Source organism: Bicyclus anynana, chromosome 9, assembly GCF_947172395.1.
Source record: "Bicyclus anynana chromosome 9, ilBicAnyn1.1, whole genome shotgun sequence".
NCBI classification, from domain to species: Eukaryota; Metazoa; Arthropoda; class Insecta; order Lepidoptera; family Nymphalidae; genus Bicyclus; species Bicyclus anynana.
The window spans coordinates 9,078,712-9,102,013 of NC_069091.1; the positions used below are offsets into that span (position 1 = coordinate 9,078,712).

General features: G+C 39.0%; 1 protein-coding gene across 50 annotated transcripts in view; it reads right to left on the minus strand.

The window, feature by feature from the left end:
- The window catches only part of LOC112055815 (cell adhesion molecule Dscam2), a 96,985-nt gene that overhangs the window by 31,457 nt on the left and 42,226 nt on the right, over window positions 1–23,302 (minus strand). For 5 of the 50 annotated variants that reach the window (XM_052883513.1, XM_052883548.1, XM_052883547.1 and 2 more), the window contains exons 5-14: window positions 21,716–21,895; window positions 21,286–21,435; window positions 14,972–15,104; window positions 13,634–13,782; window positions 13,176–13,359; window positions 12,791–12,894; window positions 11,648–11,904; window positions 10,081–10,238; window positions 9,043–9,197; window positions 540–833 (exon numbers count right to left, since the gene is read on the minus strand). In XM_052883513.1, the coding sequence (XP_052739473.1) occupies window positions 540–833; window positions 9,043–9,197; window positions 10,081–10,238; window positions 11,648–11,904; window positions 12,791–12,894; window positions 13,176–13,359; window positions 13,634–13,782; window positions 14,972–15,104; window positions 21,286–21,435; window positions 21,716–21,895 (1,764 nt within the window). Of the gene's footprint in view, window positions 1–539; window positions 834–938; window positions 1,227–2,030; window positions 2,316–2,389; window positions 2,675–4,057; window positions 4,343–6,146; window positions 6,435–6,563; window positions 6,852–7,683; window positions 7,978–9,042; window positions 9,198–10,080; window positions 10,239–11,647; window positions 11,905–12,790; window positions 12,895–13,175; window positions 13,360–13,633; window positions 13,783–14,971; window positions 15,105–15,135; window positions 15,257–15,374; window positions 15,499–15,737; window positions 15,862–16,165; window positions 16,290–16,682; window positions 16,807–17,818; window positions 17,943–18,699; window positions 18,824–19,052; window positions 19,177–19,226; window positions 19,351–19,387; window positions 19,512–19,602; window positions 19,727–19,798; window positions 19,923–20,151; window positions 20,276–21,285; window positions 21,436–21,715; window positions 21,896–23,302 lie in introns of all 50 variants that reach the window. The other 45 variants (XM_052883534.1, XM_052883527.1, XM_052883540.1 and 42 more) reach the window with 35 other exon arrangements.

Consider the following 23,302-nt stretch of genomic DNA (forward strand, 5'->3'; position numbering starts at 1 on the left):
AGCTACCTACGCAAAGCTTTTCCGTGCTAGGAGTAAAATATAAGGTTCAGTTGTGCTATTATACTTAGTTATGTACCGTGTACTTCTAATGAGGCGGAATAGTTGGAGGAGCCGGCGGCATTACGCGCGAGACAAACGTATCGGCCGCTGTGCAACCACCCAGCTGGGTCGATGAGCAGAAGCGAAGCCCTCTTTGCTATTTTAGTTGCCATTACGCCGGCTATTTCTTTTAAGGGTCGCCCTTCGAAGTACCATTGAATATCGAGTGGAAGATCACCCTCAGAAATCAAACAGGTGACCTGAGTCGCTTGGCCCGCATACAGAGGGGTTTCGAACGAGAAGGGGACTATGCGGGGCAGTACTGGAAAGAACCACAGACGGTCGGGTTAAATTGTTTTAATGGCAAGCATTGTTAGTAAATTGTGAGGGACAAGTAAAGAGACGTGTATCGATAGTGTTCGGATCGGGCCTTTATTGGTGCTTATATTTTGTGATGTTAGTTCCCTTTTTGATATTTCGTAAAGAATATATAAACGTGCCATTTACGACTAGAGTTGCTGCGTGTTCGGCGCGACCGGCCGCATTTTGGACAATACACGTGTAATTCCCCTGATGATTTGCACTGACGGAGTTGATCGTGAGAACAGAGGCTCGGGGGCCCAGCGGGGTAGTCATTATGTCTCGATGTAAACTTGAGTCGATAGTTTCGCTGCTGAATGTCCAAGATATCTCAAGTGGCAGATCTCCTTTAGTCGCAACGCAGTTCACTACCACAGCATCTCCAGGGTTGGAAGGCACCTCCCCGAAACTGAATGGCACTACCAAGGGTGGAACTGGGACAGCAAACATCTTATATGAAGCGAGAAATATAAAAGACATTAATTTTAGACTTAAAATGACAGTTTGTAGTTACACATAATAGTTATTATCTTCCGCACCCTTAACGACTAGTTCAGTGTCATGAGAAACAATGCCTCCAGCGTTGCTCGCGGTACAGTTGTACAAGCCTGCGTGTTTGGCTTCTACCGACTCAATGGTAAGTACGCTACTTCTTCTGTCGATGTTACTGACACGAACTCCGACGACTGTATTGGCTGACTGATTGTTAACTGTCCATTCTATTTTAACTGGTTGGTCACCGTGAGTAATAATGCATTGTAGCGCAAAGTAGTCTCCTAAGAAAGCCGGTTCTGGACCGGAAGTGAAAGGTGCAATCTTGGGAGGAACTGAAACAAACTTTATCTAAGTCACTAAATAATAAGATTCTACCACTAAACGTTACGACTAACCATAAACGACTAAGTCTGCTGAGTAAGTAGTACGGCCGGCACGATTTTCACCGGTGCAGGTGTATGAACCAGCATGTTTTGCGTCAACTGATTCGATTATGAGTAAACTACTACGTTTAGAATTGGTCATTGAATAGTCATTATTTCTCTGGGATATCAAATGGCCATTGAACGTCCAAGTTATTGTTAGCGGGAGGTCGCCAAAGTTTACTGTGCACGCTGCCTGCAGGTACTCCCCGACGTTTGCAGGCTTTTCGCCAAACGAGAACGGTAAAATGTTTGGGGGGACTGGAAGAACATTATTATTTTGCTTTACCAATAATACAGAACATTAAAATAAACAAACAGAAAATACATAAACATAAACTCATTATAAGAAAGTATTAGGGGACATATTTTAAGCACCGTTTATAATCAATGCCGACGAATGAGAATGGGTCCCGGCATCGTTTTCAGCAACACATGTGTAGTTTCCAGCGTGACTGTGCGTTACGGACCCAATACTCAGAATAGCACTTCTTTCTCCAATGTTAAATACAGTCACCCCGGATCTGGGTTTAATAGGTTCATCGTCGAAGAGCCACTTTAGGTGAAGCGGATGGTCACCCTCGATAACTGAACAAGCTGCGGTTACCACTTGCCCAGAATTCATTGCTACCTCTCCAAATGAAAACGGTTGGACCACGGGAGGAACTAAACAATACAAGCAAGCAACACCGGTTTATTATTTGAATTTAATACCGATGACGTTGAGTACGGCCGTATGGTTAACAGTGCCCGCCCTGTTTGTGGCTGTACATGTATAATTGCCACTGTTTGCTCCGGACGCGGATGGAATGTCTAGTACAGAAACGCGTTCACTCAAGGTTGTAGTTTTCACGCCCATTCTACGTGTCAAGAGGTGGCCTTGAAAGCTCCACGTTATGTTCATCGGTATATCTCCTTTGGGTACGTGACAATCGAGATGCACAGATTCTCCCGCAAAAACTGCCTCGTCCAGTTCAAAAGGTTTGATGTGAGGAACGACTGAGCAAAGAAAATAGCATATATTACGTTAGTGGTTTATGTGAATACATGCTTGGACATTAAACTACAAATACCATTGACGTGTAGCGTAGTAGTATATCTATCTTCCCCAGCTCTATTTCTCGCAATGCAAGTATAATTGCCACTGTGAGCACCCGTGATTGAGGCTATGGATAAAAAGGACGTCTGCTCTGCCATCTTCAACGTCTTGATACCCGAAACTGTTGATAGGTCTTGACCCTCGAAAGTCCAAGTGATGGACATCGGTCGATCCCCTTTGCTGGCGTGACATGTCATTTGCACTGATTCTCCATAGAATAAGGATTCCTCAATATCGAATGGCATTATGTGGGGTGGAACTAATTAAAAACAATAAAAAACAATGCTAAGTTTAATCTAAACGTGCATTAGACATCTATCACGTTCCGAGTTCAATGGAATGTTCTAAAGGAAGGAGTAGGGCGACATCTAGTACCATGAATATTGACGAGCGCAGAGTGATGGGCGCGGCCGGCGCGGTTACTGGCGGTGCACGTGTAGTTGCCGCTGTGTTGGCCCATCGCTGTCGGAATGCTAAGGACGGACGCTTTCTCCCCTAATTTAGTTGTAGTTATACCCATATTGTTGTGATAAGGTATTTCTGTGTCTTGGAAACTCCATGTTATCTGAAGGGGACTATCTCCTTTCGACACGTGGCAAGTGATGTGCACTGATTCACCCGCAAAAATAGACTCTTCGACTTCGAACGGGATTATGTATGGAACCACTTGCAATTTAAACATTAAAATAATTAACTACAAAAAAAGTAAATAAAAAGAATATTACTAGGTACTTAAATAAACGATATTATAATTTGTTAATGTACGGGTTTATACCGGTTACTTTTAGAACAGTTGTGTAGGAGGCGACACCAGCGCGATTTTTTGCTACACATGTGTAGTTGCCGCTATGGGCACCAGTGACGGCTGGCAGCATTAGAACGGATGAGCGATCTCCAACTTTCGTAGACGTTCCTAATTCGCGTGAGAGTGTCTGCCCGTTAAACTCCCAGTAGACTTGTAACGGTATATCTCCTTTGGATACGTGACACATCATCTGGACAGACTCCCCCGAAAATAAGGCTTGATCGACGTCAAACGGCAATATGTTCGGTACGACTATAATTGTAAATAAAAAAAAATGTATGTGAAAATAAGTATGATCAACGAAAAAGAATAAGCTAACTTTGCTTTTGAGACATGTTAATAGAATCCATGCTTATTCTAAAAACATATCTCAGCCGTATACATGGCTGCCATAAATGAAAAGAATAACAAATATGAGTATGATGAATGAATGAAACTGACCATGAACATTAAGAACAGTGGAATGGTTAGTAGAACCGGCACTGTTGGTAGCTACGCAGGTATAATTGCCACTATGCTCAGCGGTAGCCGCCGCGATTGAAAGGAATGAGGTACGCGATGTCATTTTAGTAGTCATTATACCAAGGTGAGACGACGTATTCTCAAAGCCATGAAAATGCCACTTAATGTCAAGCGGCAAATCGCCCTTTGATACCTGACAGTTGAGCTGGACCATTTCTCCAGCAAAAACTGACTCATCCGCTTCAAAGGGCACGATGTATGGTAATACTGTTAATCCAGAAAGCCAATTTCGTATTATTAGATATATTTTACATGTGCAAGCGTGCAACGTGCGGCAGAGGCAAGGTCTATCTTATATTAAGGTTTACGAGATACCATGGACATTGACTGTGGTAGAGTGCACAGCTAGGCCAGCTCTATTTGAGGCGTGACATGAATATTCGCCGCTGTGGCTAGCTGTGGCGATAGAAATAGTTAGCAGCGATGTTCGCTGGCCGATTTTCGTCGTCGTAATTCCTTCATGGGAGGACAACTCTTTTCCATGGAAACTCCAAGTAATAGCAAGAGGCGTGTCGCCTTTAGATACGTGACACGTCAATTGTACGGACTCGCCGGCAAATACTGGCTCTTCAGCCTCGAATTGAACGATGTGCGGAGGAACTGGCAGGGAAAATAAAACAAACTAAAATGAAAATACTAACACATAAGGTTATGAGCAGTGTACCCTGAACGTTTAAATTAGCTGTGTGATTTGTGCTCGCTACGGTATTAGACGCTGTGCAGGTGTAATTGCCCGTATGTTTCTCCGTCGCGGACGGAATAGCCAATATAGAACTTCTATCTCCTACTTTAGTTACAATTACTGCATTATTATTTTCTAGAGGTCGGTCACGGAATAGCCATTTGAGAGTAAGGGGCATGTCTCCTTTTGGTATATGACACATAATTTGTATACTTTCTCCATAAAAAACAGCATCATCGAATTCAAAGGGGGATATTATAGGCGCCACTGGAAATGTACAATTATTTTGTTAAACAAATAAATCTTTTAATAATTCATAAATATTCTGGGATATTAGGGGAACAACAAAACACGAAAAGCACAATTTGTTCATCGTGAGCGTATACCCTTCACATTGAGCGATGCGTGGTGACTAGCCTTGGCGACAATGTTAGATGCAGTGCATGTATAATTGCCGGAATGTTTTGCTGTCACAGTAGGTATGATAAGAGCTGAACCCATGTCCCCAACGTTCATTATGTTCACCCCAGGGAGCAAACTCACATCTCCTCCACTGAAACTCCATTTGAAGCTTAAAGGTTTATCTCCTTTTGGAACGTGACACATTACTTGGACGCCCTCACCAAAAAATACAGATTCGTCGAATTCAAATGGCGTTATGATCGGTGCCACTGAAATAATTGGTTTTCTTTATTTTGTGAATACCGAGATTCCTTTCAATTGGAAGACATCTAAATTACCTTCATAGATTTTCTTTCTACAAATTGATTTTATGACCCGCCAAAGTTACTAAGGATAGGGATCGATAAGCAACACATAACATATCAACTACAAATCTAGAAGGCTTTAAAACTAAGGAATATGTAATATTGTACCATTGACGAATAACTGAGCAGTATGGTTCATTGCGCCTGCTTGATTTGTTACTACACAAGTATAATTTCCTTGATTTTGGTGGCTAACCGACTCAATACTAAGTTGACTTGCACGCTTGGTGTTCATAAGTGATATTCCGAGATCGCCAGGTTTTATTTTCTGTTCGTTGAAGTACCATTCTAGTCTCAAGGGTTGATCGCCTTTAACTACTGTACATGTGACCAAAACCATTTCTTGCGCATTTACAGGTTCTTCGCCAAATTCAAAAGGCATCACTTGTGGAGGGACTACGATAGGATATAGAATTGGGTAAATTAGCAAAAAAGTAAACAGCTTTAAACACTGATTTTCTGGTACCGTTAACATATAATTCAGCCGTATGATTGGTTGTTCCAGCTTGGTTTTTCACGGCACAGGTATAGTTGCCTTGATTGTGATGAGTCACTGACTCGATAGTAAGTTGGCTTGTTCTTTTAGCGTTGGTAAGTAACACCCCATTGATATTGGATATTAAGGGCTTTCCGTTGAAATACCACTGGATGCTTAGTGGTAAGTCTCCTTTGCTAGCGGTGCATATAACAACGACCATTTCCTGATCGTTCACAGGATCGAAGCCAAAATCGAAAGGCATTATTTGCGGGGCAACTGAACAATAGAATGTGATAAGTTATATTGTGATTTATTAGAATTAGAAACAACGAAAACAATAAATTCACAAATATTACAAATTAGAAACGGTATGAATGGAAAAGGAATGTAAACAAAATATATAACATAAAATAATATAATGCACTATTAAATTATCGTGCGAACAGAAAGCTAAGATTCATGGATTCCACCAAGTACCATTAACTATGAGAACCGCGCTGTGACTACTGCGGCCAGCTTCGTTTTCCGCAATACAGGTGTAGTTGCCGATATGTTCATGTTGAACGTTCTCTATGCTCAATACAGATATTCTCTTTCCATTTCTATTAATGAATAGGCCATTGCCAGAATTGAGGGGCTGGTCATTCAGCTGCCAGTAAATTTTCAAAGGTAGATCACCCTTTCCTACTGTACATGTAAGTGATACGGTGTCACCTGCATTAAGTATATCCTCTCCGAAATCGAAAGGCGTTACCTGTGGTAGAACTAGACAAAGAATACGATAAATTCAGTAGGGTTTAGACTAACGTCGATGAAGAAAATAGGAATATTGGATAGGATTTGTTTAAGATGCGACAAGCAGCAGCCATTTATAATTTGAAAATGCCGAGTTACCGTTAACAATTAACTCAGTTGAATAATTTGCATCTCCCGCTTGGTTTCTTACGTAACAAGTATAAACTCCCGTGTGAATGAATGAAACGGAATCAATAGATACGGTGCTCGATTTGTGACCGATCTTTGTTACGGTGATTCCTTGAATTTTGTTAGCATTCTTCCCGTTTAAATACCAGGTGATATTCAATGGAACGTCACCCTTAGTCACCATACATTGCAATCCAACTGTATCACCCGCATTGGCTGGCTCATCACCGAAAGTGAAGGGGTGGATTTGGGGTAAAACTGTAGTAAAAAAACTACTTATTAATAATATTTTACGTAAATATGTTGCAAAACAGTATAGGTAATAAAATATTGGACTTAGGACCGTTAACTTCCAGCGCCGAACTGTGGTTTACTTGTCCAGCTAAATTTTCTACATGACAAACGTATAGTCCTCGGTGCGTTCCGTTTACAGAATCTATGTTTAGGATAGACATTTTTCTGCTCATGCTGCCTATCACGATTCCCAGAGAGTTGGTTTGTGAAATTTTTCTTCCATTTAAACTCCACGAGAAGTTAGCAGGGAGGTCACCCTTATTCATAACGCATTGCACCGATGCCGTGTCGCCAGCATTTGCGGGTTCATCGCCAAACTCGAAGGGTAATATTTGGGGAGGTACTGCAGTATAGAAAAGCGTTAAAATAAATGAAATAGTTCTAATCAAACAGCGAACCATTAACACTGAGAAGGGTGGTGTGATTCGTTTGGCCGGCTTGATTTCGAATTTCACAAGTGTAAGAGCCTCGATGAATTGAATTCACTGCCTCGATGTTTAGAATAGACGTTTTCTTGCTTATCGTAGTAAGCACAATACCGAGATTATTGCGTGGCTTAATTTCTTCTCCATTGAACAGCCATTTAAAAGTGACAGGTAGATCGCCCTTGTTCATAATACACGACACTGATGCTGTTTCGCCTTCATTGAGAATTTCTTCACCGAACTCAAACGGAGTAATTTGTGGTGGGACTAATAAAAGCAATAAATACTATTGTAACTATTAGGTTTGTAGGTAATTAGGGAGCACAATTGTGAAACAAAAGAAAATAAGCGGAACTTTTTGGATGAACTACCGTTAACTTCGAGAACAGCGCTGTGATTGGTGGAGCCAGCCGGGTTCGTCGCCACACAAAAGTAAGTGCCCCTGTGTACTCCGTTTACGGAATCGATGTTTAGAATAGAAGTCTTTCTGTTAATATTCGTGAGGACGACTCCTAAATCATTATTCCTCGATAGAAGCTGTCCATTAAATATCCAAGAAATGTTTAGGGGCTGGTCGCCCTTGCTTACGGCACAAGATATTGATGCCATATCTCCAGCATTCGCAGGTTCGTCACCAAACTCGAATGGCAATATTTGCGGAGGAACTGTACAAAACTGTATCGTATTAGAACTAGGAGCACGTGTGGCAAACGATGTAGCTTTGGCGGGCATAAATCTATTCAAATTTAAAATTACAATTATAAAATAAATTTCTTCTCAACCTAAGATACTGCAATAGAGTAAATTTATCTGAAAGAAAAACATTAGTGAACACATCGAATATACTTGCAAACATTTTTGCATATGTTGATCAACTTTGTGACAATTTTGTTTTCAAATTTTCTTTATCGCTCATTACTCCAGAACAACAACAAATCCAAAAGTCGAATTAAGGTTTGATAATTACAATAAATTAAGTAGAAAAAGTCACATTTGTTAATGTTTAATGTCCCACTGCTAACATAGGCCTATATCAAATATAAAAATTCTTTGAAGTATTAAGTTTAAAATAACTTACAACTATCTTTCTGTTTCTAGGTAATTGTTTGTGAAGAATTCATCTCTAATTTCGTTTTTCTTGATTTCAAAACTCATCTAAGTGATATTATAATAACGATAATGCAGAAGTATTGTCTGTAGTAATACAGAATTAACAAAAACAGTACAAATCTAATAACTAAGAAACTATTGAGAGGTATTTTTAAGACTAAGCCTGGCAATTAGAAAATATGGCATTCTATCGAAATTGTAGCTCAGAATAAATCGCCAGATGTTATGTTACGTGATAGCCCAGTGGATATGACCTGTGCCTCCGATTCCGGAGAGTGTGGGTTCAAATCCAGTCAGGGGCATGCACCTCCAACTTTTCAGTTGTGTGTATTTTAAGAAATTAAAATATATCACGTGTCTCAAACAGTGAAGAAAACATGATGAGGAAACCTATATACCAGAAAATATTCTTAATTCTTTAACGTGTGTGAAGTCTGCCAAGCCGCATTGGGCCAGCGTGGTGGACTATTGGCCTAACCCCTCTCATTCTGAGAAGAGAATAAGGCTAGAATGTTAATATCTCTTAATAAATTGGTTTTGCTCTAACTTTTCCTTTATCAATTTTATCAATTAGATGAGCTTTGAAACTCTTGTTGTATTATCGTAAACAGTTAACTCACCCATAACTTGCAATTCGAGAGTTCCTCTTGCGCTGTAACCCTGAGAGTTCTTAGCCACGCAAGTGTACGTCGCTTGGTCGCTCATTCGCTCGACGTTTTCGATAACAAGGGTGCCGTTGGGGAATACTTTCTGTTTGCGATTGATTGGTAGAACACTGGAATGATTGAATTGAATAACCATTGAATTGTGTGATACTCGCCACTTCTCTTCTTTACTTTAGAATTTATAACAATATATTTTCTCAAAACTTCTGCAATGTAGCGATAGTATATTTTATTACTTCATTATTACGGACCTATTGGGGATTTATCTGCCTTTTATTTTCTGTACGACGATGGAAAACTACCAGTCTAGCCAAATACAATTCTAATCAAAAAATAGTTTAGATACTCCTCAAGTCAGATAGTACTTTTAAAGATTTTTGCCACATCATTTACCTTTTACCAATATTCCCATTATATTTGGGGGACCAAACAGTCCGAAAATACTAGTGTTAGGAGTGGGTACGACAATAGTCCAGTGGGCGGGAAGCGAATCTCTCTAGTCGCCGATGAGTCCGGCCCCTTTACCTTAGAGCTATTGAGGCTTAGCTCTAAATCTATACTAATATTATAAAGCTGAAGAGTTTGTTTGTTTGATTGATTGATTGAACGCGATCTCAGGAACTACTGGTCTGATTTAAAAAAATATTTCTGTGTTAGATAGCCCATTTAATGAGGAAGGATAGAGGCTATTATCTCCGTGTTCCAACGGGAACGGGAACCACGCAGGTAAAACCGTGTGGCGTCAGCTAGTTGTCTATGTATCCTAGAGTCATCACTAATATTGTAAAACTTAAGACTATTATCGAGATTTGGTTATAATTGTTACTTTGCCAAGAACCAAGTTTTGTCGGCGACATTTCGTAGTGATAGACACTATTTCTGTTATTATGATTTCTAATAGAAGTTCTAAAATGTGCTCAAAGTTTAGACACACCTAGGCTAAAACTCAGTGCCGTAAAGCCAGTTTAAAAAAAAATCAAAGTTTGTATGTACCGGCCATCTCGTTCCCAGACGATGGAGTCGATGGGGTATCCGGCCACGGGGCAGTGAGCGATGAGGGTGTCTCCGGCGACCACGGGGCGTTTCTTCATGGTGCGGACGTAGGGCATGCCGTATACGTTCACGCGGGCCGAGTGAGATGCGCTACCAACCTGGAAATTCCAAAATAAGTCCTACAAATTCCTGTTTCTATCACCATATCCTTTAGCGGAATACAGCAGTGTTGCTTGGCGGCAGAAATACCCATGATACTAGTACTTCCCCGGAGTTGCTCTATCAAATAAATTAATTAAACAAATAAACAACCCGACTGCATAAAATATAAAAAAAACTGAAAAGAAAAAAAACAAGTTCAGTCCAGAAGTGTAGAAAGCAATTAGAAAACAGTCGGGACCTATTAAATAATGTAGAAAATCATTCTATCCAATATCTAAGATCCCGAGGCGTATTTTGTATAGACAACTAATAAATAACGTTTTTCTAATTGTAGATTTTTTTTTAAACATGGCCATGATATACTATTTTAGAATCCTCATAAAAAGCTCTTGAATTTGACATACATATTGCAATATTAAAAAATCAATTTTTTTTCACCTCGAGTCTATAGCGTCTCACTGTCGTCATGTTATTTTTTTTTAGTTTCACCTATCTAAGAACACTTGGGTTATTGAGACCAATCTAACGATATTCTAATTATGTAAATCCATTCAGTGGAAGATATGAGGTAATAAAGAATATTACATACATACATACATACAAGATACGCGCGAAAAACATAACCCTTCTTGCAGTCGGGTAAAAACACTAGTGCTATTAAATAAACAAAAAGTATCCTATAACCATCTCCGTATTATGGCCTCAAATTGCGCCATGTTTCATTTCAATAGAGATGATGACAGTTTTTTAAATTGTATATAAATTAAGAGATTGCTAATAGTAAAGTAATTTTGTAAAAGGAACAGGGTATCTGCGATCATTACTTTCGGAGCTACAGAGATTTAAAGGGTCAGATTTGCGGCGCTGCCGCAGATCCCTGAAAAACGCCCCATACAAAATAGCACGAACTAATGACGTCGTAGGCAATGTAATGATCGTTAGATTTGTATGTGCGTTCAAACAAAAGTCATCCCCATTCATTCAGCGTGATGCCCGGTCAAGAAAAATACAGACAGGCAGACACAAACAATACTTAACAATTATATTTTTGGCTTCAGTATTGAGTAATGCCCTTTAACTAAATTTTTCAGTATATCTTCAATGTACAGAAATTTGACCTGTCACGGTTTTATTATACAGCTTGGCAAAAAAGTGTAGAAACGGAACTAACTTATTTTCCTCTTACAACACTATTCAACTTGTCAGTTAGTCATATTAGTTAGTGTATGATATCAAAAGTGATTATTCCGTCGGCTTTAAAGGTTATGTTGTTATGGTAACGTTTACGTTTCTCGTATTTGTGTTATCATATTGCCAATAGTGGCGCCTCTATTAATTTCTACTCTTCTTTGCCAGGCTAAGTACTTAAAGTAGCAAGTAGCAAGTTTGAAAGTAGCAAACATACCTTGCTGGATGCGATGCAAGAATACAAGCCTCCATCGTTGGGGTGTACGGAAGAAATGTTCAGATGAGATTCAACGTTGCCGTCGGCGGTGACGAACTGTCCGATCTGGAGACGTTCGCCGCTGTTGAGCTTCTCGCCGTCGAGTTGCCACGCGATATCAGGAGTGGGATTGCCAGATGCAACGCATTTGAGCCGCAGGGACGGACCGGACCGGAGGGTTTGTTCGCCGAAGCTGTGACGGATCTGTGGTGGTTCAACTGAAATTGTTAAAAAAAAATGTTATTAAGGTTCTTAATTCAATAAAATCATAATATTAAATTAAATATTTTAAATATAATAAAATTAAATAAAATCAGCGCCGTCAGCGTTTTAAGGGTTACAGACAGACCTGCTGTCTTTAGGGTAGGATACTGTTTGTAAGTTTTAAATCTGAATAAATTTATTTTCTTTCATTCTTTCTTTCTAATTATTTACCACCATATGGAGGGCAATGGTGACATATTCTTCATTCTTATGAGGATTATAGTTAGCGACCAAGTCTTGGATCCATGTCATTACTGATAACACGCACTGTTGACAAGACTTTAGTATTCAGGCACTGAGAAATTTTGGACAAAAAGGTGTTAAAGCTGAAGTGACAACAGGCGGGCATATGGTTTGAAGAGCCGATGGACGTTGAGGTCACAAGGTGCTGGAAGAGCAATCCTGCACCGGAAAATCGGTGTTGGTGTGACCAACTACTAGACGGGCCGACAATTTCAAGCTGGTTACAGTAAGCCGCTGGATGCTGGCGGATTGAGACCGTGGTGTTTGTTGGAAGTCCACACAATAGGGCTATGTCCAGCAGTAGTATCCATCATAATATAGACAATAATGAAGAAGAATGTGTCTCTGTAGTGTCTCTGTCGCATTTACTAAAGTTTAAAGGGGCTCTTGTGTTCATTGATAAATATATATACATATAGGGCTATTACTCGCGCTAAAAATAGACCATCTTTTGATAAATGACAGATAGTCTAACTCTAACCTCTAAATATAGTCACTTTCTTTTTCTTGAAATGGCAAACCAGTGAATGACATTTATCAGAAGGTGGTACATAAACTGGCTTAGTACATAAAATAAAAAAAATAAAAACTACATACATCGTCCTCCAAGTTTAAGTTCCGCGCTGGCACCAGCACTCTCCTGGTCGTTCCTGATGAAGCATTGGTACATGCCCTTGTCTTCCTTCTTTACTGATTCGATCCTGGAACCATTCATTGTATGTTTATTATTAAAGAATCTAAAGTTGTTTGGAAAATGGCAGCATACTTTGCATGTAAGTATATACATATTCAGCATCGTCGAGTGTTTCGTTTTCAATTCTATTTTAAACGCGATGCCCTAAGCAATTTCTTAAATAACATAAAGATTATGAATGTCATAGTTCGTTCCCCAGACAAACACTACCAAAAGATTTCTGTTCAACATTTTATATTAAATTTATGCTTCATTTGGATTATATTCTGGAATAGAGACCCATCGTACCTTAAAATGGGGTCATGATGGTTCATGTCCTTGCCGTCCTTGAGCCAAGTAATAGTTTTTACAGGGTTTCCTTCATATCTGCAAGTGAACACGGCGGGGCGGCCAAAATCAACAGTTTGCGTTGCCGGTTCTACCGCGGCTTTCAATGGAGCTGTTACGGTTAGAACGGTTTCAACAGATTCACCTGTAAAACATATGAAAATTATATTAAGTGTTGTCATCATTATGAACCCATATTCAGCTCACTGCTAAGCTCGAGTCTCCTCTGAGAATGAGAGGGGACTCGAGCTCCGTAGTGATAATGTGGGTTGATAACGAACAGTTATTCTTCTATTTGAGAAGCAGACAATTCAAACAAATTAAAGATCGTCTTAATCGTTCTAGCCTGACTTAAAAATGGCTAAGTTAAATCAACTTTGTTTTTTAAAGGTATTAATATATGAATGCTATATAATTACCACCAACAGAGTTGTTCACTACACATAGATATTTTCCCGAGTCTTCAACTTTAGCCTCTTTAATGATAAGTGTTCCCGAAACTTGTTTAACTCTGTCATTCAATGCTACTGGCTGTTTTCTTGCAGAGCCATCTATGAATTTGTACCATCTGTAACAATAGAAAACACCTTCAATGTGGATTTACTTACGAAAACCATATTTCAGTAATAAATTTCAATTTGGTAATAATTATTATTATGAAAATCGTTAATTTGAAAAAATTAAAAAAGTGCTATTTTCTAAATTAATAAGATATCTAATTAAATTCAAAACAATTATTCTATTAGTCGAAGGACAAAATATAAAATAATCAAATATACCGTTTCATTGAATTAGTTTTCAATTTCGATAACAAGAAGCATGACTTATTTTGTAGAATATAGATTAAAGCGATGTTAGCCGTGAGAACACAAAATGTATACTGCCAATGTTTCCAATATCAGGATTCCAAATTTTGAAGAAGACAATAAACAAAGCCTCGAAAATGTGAAACAAATATCCCAAATTTTGATTAGTATTACGAAGCTAGCGATACAAAAAGCTACCACGTGAAACAAATATAAGTGTCAAATATCATCGCCCCAGAGCAGTCGGCACAGCTACGGATCGAGTGAAGCACAAAGTAAAGATTAAAGCGTCTGAATGAAAGCAAGAACACCCTGTCACTTACCAGGAGGTGTCTACGCTGCTCAATCGTTACTTTGGCTGTGGATCGTAAAAGGCGCGCGGCCGGCCGCGGTACTTCACGCCTTCACGTCTCGCGGGGGCAGGCCCGCCGCAACAGACTGCAATAACAACGCACATCAATACATTGGGATGGGGTGAAGTCTCTACGTGAAGATGAATGCGTGAGATGCCGTCGGCCGGCCGGCGTTAGACCGTACCTCGTCAAGGGCGCTGGGAACGCCTGCACCTCGCACAGGAGTGCGAGGCTTTGCTCGTCCCGCCCTACTTGACGGTTGAGCCCGTCGCCGGTCACTTTCGGCCCCGTCCTACCCGTTGGTTCTGGAATAGAGACCAACTGTGACAAAAAGGTACCTACGACTCACCTAAACACGGGGACTGGAAAAGCGGCTACTTGGCACGTCAAGAACGCTACATCGTTTTGAGGCACGAAGAACACTTCCCAACCTTCGAAATGTATAGCGGAATTTTTTCTAGGTGCAATTTTATTTGTCGGCTCTGCAATAATGACAGAGGCTCGTTTAGTCGAGTGGAAACAAGTGACGTATTGTGGCGGACTACGAGTAATTACCGAGTTATAATTAATTTATTATCTATCAGAACTATGGACTTACCTAAAAATCGGAGGCGGATATCCGGCAACTTCGCACGTTAGATAGACGGATTGTGATAGAGAAACTAAGAATATTTCACCACCCTCGAATTTGCGGCTTTTATCGCCTCGAGGCGCAATTTTATTCGTAGGTTCTGCAATACGGAAGATAATTTGGTAACGCACCTTGAAACTGGTACAGGATATCCTTGCGCGGGACACAAAATGGCCAAAGAGGTATTTTGAGAGAAATGAACAGCAGCTTTTTGAGTTGAGGTTATACTAGGAGCGGCGCTGGCAATAGGTTCTGAAGACACAACATATCAGTGGGTTGTAATAACAGCAAAATCATACAGAGCCTTTGATATTTTGTAACCTGATTGAAGGAATTTCGCTAAATAAAACAACGTATTACTAAAACTTGCCTGAATATAGGAACAGGAAACGACTGAGCTTGGCACAATAACGCAAAACTTTGGTTGACCGTTCTTACGAAAGTACTACTACGAGCATCCGTTGAGAAGGTGGGTGCTTTGAATCCGACTGGTTCTGCAGTTTAAAAAGAATATTAGCTGTAACTGTGTAACAAAAAGTAACTTGCCTGAAAACTGGAGCAGGAAAGCTTTGGGCTTGACAAAGAAGAGCGAAACCTTGTCCAATACGTTTCCTGAATATACTTCCCATCGACTCAGATGAAAACGTTGGGGATTTAGCACCAACAGGCTCTATAATTATTTTATTTTAAATATATAACAACGAACGAATTATAAACAAAACGGGAAACTTGCCTGAAAATTGGTACAGGAAAAGCCTGCGCTTGACAAAGAAGTGCGAAACTTTGATTCTCATGCCTCTTTATAGACGAAAGAGCAGATTCTGACGAAAAAGAAGGAGCCTTTGATCCAACGGGCTCTGTAGGAAATAAATGCGTTTTTATTAGAAATAGGAAAAACATTTGTCTCTATCGTAGCAGCTTCAAAATGTTTTACTAGACAGCTAAGCGTATACCTACATTTTTGACTTCAGTATTTCACAGTAACATTATTAAAACACACTTGCCTGAAAATTGGTATGGGAAAAGCTTGCGCTTGGCATGTCATGGCAAAACTTTGGTTCTTGTGCCTGGTGACCGCTGATGAAGTTAGATCATTTGAGAAGGTCGGTGGTTTCGAACCAACGGGTTCTGTAGAAGGAACATTGGATTGTGAGAACTTACCTATAGATAGGAATAGGTGATGCTTGGGCTTGGCAAAGTAATGCAAAGCTGTGGCCTGTTTCTCGAATAAATATACTGCCTTTGGAATCAGTAGAAAACGAAGGAGCTTTTGCGCCAATCGGTTCTAAAAGTATATAGATAGTATAAATATCCAATACATAACCCACCTGAACACTGGTTGAGGGTACCCTTGAGCTTGGCAAAGCACAGAACCCCCTGAACGTGCCGCGATATCGTAATTGTAAGATGATGCAGAAGTAGGGAAAGTAGGAGCTCGGGCAGACACTGGCTCTGTATGAAAAATTGAGTGATGAAGCAAAAATGATAAAGTACACTCACTTGAATACTGGTGCAGGGTTTGCTTGAGCTTGACATAGTTGCACAAACGCTTGCCCAGCTGTCTTTGTGAGCCCAGTGATTTTATACTCCAGAGAAAAACTTGGCCTCTTAGACCCAATTGGTTCTGTATTCGTTTGGAATGAATATGAATGTTCTTATTTTATTGGACATTTCTTACCTGAAGATCGGGATAGGAAACGCTTGGGCTTGGCATAAAAGTGCGAAATCTTGGGCCGTTTTGCGAGTAATCGCGGACAATTGGACGTCACTATTAAACGCGGGAGATTTAGAGCCAACAGGTTCTACAATAAAAAGTAAATTAATTTTGGTTAATCACCTGAATACTGGCGCTGGAAAGCCTTGAGCTGGACACAATATATTTAGACTCTGACCAATGGGGATGATGACTAGGTTTGAATATATTGATTTTTATGATACATTCGGGTAAATAGGGTCAATGTTAACTAATTTATACATAAAAAGCAAAGATTGTCTGGATATTTGCAAAATAAATGAGATTATAAAATTTCAAAATCTATTAAAAATATTTTATCGTAATTAGATGAAAATTCATACAGTTTTAGCTTCCTTACATTAAATGTGACATTTTTTAATATATGAACTATAAGCATAAACGCACAAATAACAAAGATATTAGTAATTTTGTTTGAACGCGCATACAAATCTAACGATCACTACATTGCCTATGACGTCATTATTTCAAGCCATTTTGTATGGGGCGTTTTTCAGGGATCCGCGGCAGCGCCGCAAATCTGACTCTTTAAATCCCTGTAGCTTCGAAAGTAATGATCGCAGATACCCTGTTCCTTTTACAAAATTGCTTTACTATTAGTATACTTTTAATTTATATACAATTTAAAAAACTGTCATCATCCCTATTGTCCTGACATACCAAGACAGTTTATTGTCAGTGGAAAATGTGGGTGATTTAGTTCCAATGGGCTCTAAAATTGTTAATAACATTTAAATTAATATTTCTTATAAATTGGAATAGGATACCCTGAACCCGATAAGATAAGCTAAATTACGAATTAATTAAATAAATGACGTAATTGACCGATATATTTATTAAATAATTTCTTAAACTATTTTGATAGTTATTCACTCACTTGAATACAGGTGGAGGATGCGCCTGAGCCTGACATAACAGTGGGAGTGCTTGAGAAGCTACTTTAGTAAGCGTGGTACTTTTAAATTCCAGAGAAAAGGATGGCGCCTTCGATCCAATAGGTTCTAGGAGGAAATAGATTGGATAATAATTTAATATGTCTAAGATTATCTGGTGCAGCTTACCTGAATATTGGGACAGGAAAAGCTTGGGCTTGGCATAAAAGTGCAAAATCTTGGCCGGTTTTGCGAGTGATCCCAGAAAATTGAACATCATTAGAGAATGTAGGGGATTTAGAGCCAACAGGTTCTATAATTGAAAATAAATATTTTAATATATTAATAGTCACCTGAAAACGGGTACTGGGAAGCCTTGAGCCGGACATAGGACGTTAAGGCTTTGTCCGACAGTCCTTACGTACCAAGAAAGCTTATCGTCAGTCGAAAATGTAGGAGATTTTGTTCCGATTGGTTCTAAAATTACAAAGGTTACGAAAGTAGGGTGCTGTTAGTTTACCTGAATACGGGGATGGGATATCCCTGAGCCCGACAAAGCAATGCTAAGTTATGATCTACAGGTCTATTGACAAACCAAGCAAATTTATCATCTGTTGACATGGTAGGTGGTTTGGAGACGATTGGTTCTGAAAATTCATGTACGTACATTAATTCTCACCTAAAAACAGGAACAGGGAACCCTTGGGCTGCACATGTGAGAGGGAAATCTTGCAAAGCAGATATTTCAAACCATTGATGTTTTGAACCAGTTGATGGGCTTTTCGAGCTAATTGGTTCTAAAAAAATAGTATCATACTGTTTTGCGAGGTTGCAGTAAACATTAGAGAAGAGGAATTAGGCGCTAGATATGAATAGGCAGTCACATTAAACTTTTCAAATTGAAAGACTCACCGGAATACGGGGACAGGGTACGCTTGAGCCAGACAGAGTAACGTAATGCTGGAGTTCATAGCAAACTCCAGGAACTCGATCGTTTTAGTTGGAACTTTTGGTGGGGCACTATTAATTGGTTCTAAAAAAAATATTTATAACTTTTTTATTATCATTACCTGGACAAAGGTACTGGGAATGCTTGAGCGGGACACAACAAGGTCACACTTGCATTAACGATTGTACTGAAGCCTCTAACGCTATCCATAGTGGGAAACTTCGGAGAAACTCTTCCTACAGGTTCTAAATATAAACACAGGAACTTAATATAGTCGGATAAGAAGTATTGAAAATACTTTTACCTGAACATTGGGACTGGGAAGGCCTGTGCTATGCAAAGCAGTGTACATGTATGATTGATCCAAGCTTCGGTTATATCGATCATTTTCCATGCCAATTTAGGAGCCGCGCTGCCCATTGGCTCTATAGAAAAATACTCTAATAACTACGAGCACGTAACAAGGGCGTATACCTGAAAGCTGGGGCGGGAAAAGCTTGCGCGGGACACAACATTGTAACATTATTGGATTCCTTTGCATCGAATGCTCGACTTTTATCGGTAGTTGTAAATTTTGGCGAAACACGACCCACAGGTTCTATGAATAAAGTAAAATATTTTTAAAATCGTCATGCCATTAGACTTTACCTGAATATTGGGACTGGGAACGCTTGGGCAGGACAAAGAATCGTTAGGCTCATGTTGAGCGTAGCGCTAAAGCTTCTGGAGCTATCCATCGACGGAAATTTAGGCGAGACGCGGCCAACCGGTTCTAAGAAAATAACATTTCAAGCTTACAAATAAAATACCTGAATAGTGGTGTTGGAAAAGCCTGTGCCGGGCAAAGTAGAGTCACACAGGTATTCGAAGAAAATGTAAAACTGCGGCCCGTTTCCGTGGATGGAAATTTCGGAGATACTTTACCCATCGGCTCTGTTTACGAAAACAAAAAGAGATAGATGCCGCAATTTTACTTTGTTTTTGAAAGCAGAATTAACTAAAAGAACTTTTTTATTTTTCTTACCTAAACATTGGGATGGGGTATGCTTGAGCAGGGCATAAAAGGCATATACTTTGGGCAGAGTCAAAATCAAAGAGGCGACTTATCTCTAAACTTGGAAATTTTGGAGATACCTTTCCCATTGGCTCTGAAGCAAAGTAGGAGTAATAGTTGTTATATTATAATTGTATAAACAGAGGCTTCGGCCACTAATAAATACCTGAAAATTGGGACAGGAAACGCTTGTGCAGGACATTGCAACGCGAAAGAATAATCTCTCTTCACTCCAATCATCGTACCCATAACGACAGAGGCAAACTTTGGCGATACGCGTCCAACGGGTTCTACAGAAAGTAAGGGCAGTTACAAATACTTTGTGGTAATAAGAATTTTACCTGAAAAGTGGGGTCGGGAACGCCTGCGCAGGGCACTGCAATGCGTAAGAATAATTTTTCCTAACCTCGAACATAGTGCCTGTCAATATCGTAGCAAACTTTGGAGGTACACGCCCAACTGGTTCTAAAAATCATTTTTAATGAAAGATAACAAGAAAAAGGTTTTGTTAGACATTACCTGAACACGGGGACGGGGAAGGCCTGAGCTGGGCATTGCAATGCAAATGTGGTATCCATTATCACTACGTACATCGCACCCACTTGAGTCGAAGAAAACTTAGGTGGCACTCGCCCTATCGGCTCTGAGAAATGACGCAAACTGTTTTAACTTCAAGTATTGTCTTACCGGTAAGCGGGTGCTGGGGACGCCTGAGCGGGGCATAATACAGCGAGGCTGGTGAATTCTTTAAACTGGAAACCGCTCGTAGTCGATGCGCTAGGGAACTTGGGAGGAACTCGGCCCATCGGCTCTGCGCATGTTGGGAGAAGGCGGATTTACGAGGAGTGGACACCAAATGGACAACATTTTACAGATTGTACGCCCTGGCAATAAATCCCTACGCTTCTTTTATTACACAGAAAAAAAAATAGATTGATAACGCGAGTAAAGGCTCTGTAGGGTACCCTATCCCAACATTCAGGCAAGGTTCTTTAAAACGTAAGTTTGTAGATATAAAAATAGGTTTATTGTTTATATTTACAAACTCAAAATATTTCACACAACAAAACTATGTTTTATAATCTCTTGTTGAATATCTGATAAGTACTTCTGTTGAGATAACATAATAATATAGAACTTGTTAAACTTGATATCAGTAAATTTACAAGAGGTTATAAAGATTTAATACTATGTGATTTGAACAGAGCATTTACAATTAATTTTGGTAGATACTCAGAGAAAGTAGGTGTTCTAAAAAATATACTTGTCTATGTAATTGAAATTGCTCTATTTTAAGTCAGTTCAGTGAATTAGTAAAAGAAAAATTTGTAATAAAATTTCTAACAGTGCAAATTAACGGAAATTGTTTTCAACTATTACCGTTTCGTAACTACATTTTGGGAAACGCGATAACATTTGCGATTGTTTTCGTCGTTAGAATTCTTAATTTTCACTGTCAGGAAGCTCTAAGTAGCGCTATTGACTGATATTTCAAATATAATATAGAAATTTTGCTATCTACTTAAAATTAATAAGTACTGATTTACACAATAATAAACGAGTAATTAACTAATTATTATTAACAATTTAAATATACCAATTTATAGCGCTACGTTTTTAAGAGTAATTTTTTAGCAAAAAATATTCACTTACCAGTAATAACTAAACGTCCTTTGGTAGCCGATAAACGTGTCTCTCCGGTAAGTCTATGTTTAGTTCTACATTGATACGATTTGTAGCCATCTTCAGGTCCAACATCTCGAATATGCAATTCACCAGATGGTAGAACTAAATATTTGCCATCTGAAATGTTATAAAATCATTGTAGATATTTCATTCTCCAGTACTATAACGATTCATTGTAATTTCATTTTGACAACACAACGTAAGGTTGTGATTTACTTATAAACGTATTTGCATGCATTAACCTAAGGAAGTGGGAATGAGGATAGAGGTAGGCCGTGAGACCCATGGATTTGGTAAACCCGAATAACAGCGCCCTATGTAAACTACCGATATCATTAGAAGCATGGATGTTACCCATCAAAACAAAACATTTACAAAACTTGATTTTATTTCGTACCATTGATTTTAATATCAGATTCGAGATTAATTTCAGCTTCTTCTTCGCCTTCACTCACAATCCAAGATATAACATTGACGTACTCCGATACGAAACTGGGTATATGGCACTTTAAAATAGCCGCATTTCCTCTAAGGACATACTCCTCCATTAAATTTACAGCATATGCTTGAGAAACCACTGAAACAATATGACCTAAATAAGAAAATCATATTCTAAGACACTAACGCCGGCGACCTACACAATTTTTCCTAATATGATGTGTTTTTAAAAAGAAATTTTATTGAAGATGCCAGGAAACGGAAATCGAGAGGACTAAGGATAGGAATAAAATGATAATGAATCGTAGTACCCAAGTCAGACGAATCGTCTATTTTAATTTCATTTTCAATACTATCTTCAGATACTATCCAAGAGCTGACGGAAACGTATTCAGAAACAAAACTTGGAATTTGACATTTCAATATGGCAGCGTTTCCACGCAATACGTATTCTTCCCAGAACTTCACATCATAAGCTTGAGAAACGACTGGAAATGGAATTTTGAAATTATTTGCTAAGCAATAACTATTACTCAACCTATTGCTAACCGTTAACCGTAGGCGGTGTGTAGGAGAAAAAAGGGAAAGGGTAAATCTATAATATTCGTGCTTTTACCTAAATTAAAATCAGAGTCTAAATTTATATCAATTTCTTCCTCATCTCCTTCAGAAATAATCCAGGACGTAATTGAGACGTATTCTGTGACGAAACTTGGAATATGGCATTTAAGTATAGCTGAATTGCCTCGCAAAACGTTTTCTTCCCATAAGTTAACAGTGTAAGACTGAGAAACAACTGAAAAATTTTGGAATATGACATTCGATTAATGTAAAACCTCGACAGGAGTAGGAATGGAGAACATAAAATGTGACGTTATTATTTTATACCCAAGTGGTCATATCCAGTGCCATTAATATATTTTTCTTCGGTATCCCCTTCAAATATCATCCAAGATGATACTGTTACATACTCAGATACAAAACTTGGAATGTGACATTTTACGATTGCTGAATTTCCACGCAGGACATTTTCTTCCATAAGGTTTACAGTATATGCTTGTGATACGACTGAAAATATTTATTTTAATCCTAAATTCAAATAAACAAGGAAAGGAAAATGGGAAAATAATAAACAACCCTAAAATGCAAATACCCAAATCGTCAGATTCTGTTTTGATTTCTAAGTCTTCAGTATCAGTTTCCGAAATAATCCAAGATGAGACGCTGACATATTCAGTAACGAAGGTAGAAATATGGCATTTAAGGATAACTGCATTGCCACGTAATACACTTTCTTCCATTAAATTCACAGTATAAGCTTGTGTTACGACTGCAATTAAAATTGCAATAGTTTACAATAGTGGTAAAATAGGGATATGCAGGAAAAGGTACTAAGCCTACGAATTCAGTATCTAAATACCGGCGTTATTTGTAGTATCATTTAAATGGATTTCTGTTTTATCATCTCCATCTGTTATAATCCAAGATGCAACTGACACATACTCAGTCACAAAACTTGGAATTAGACATTTAAAAATAGCAGCGT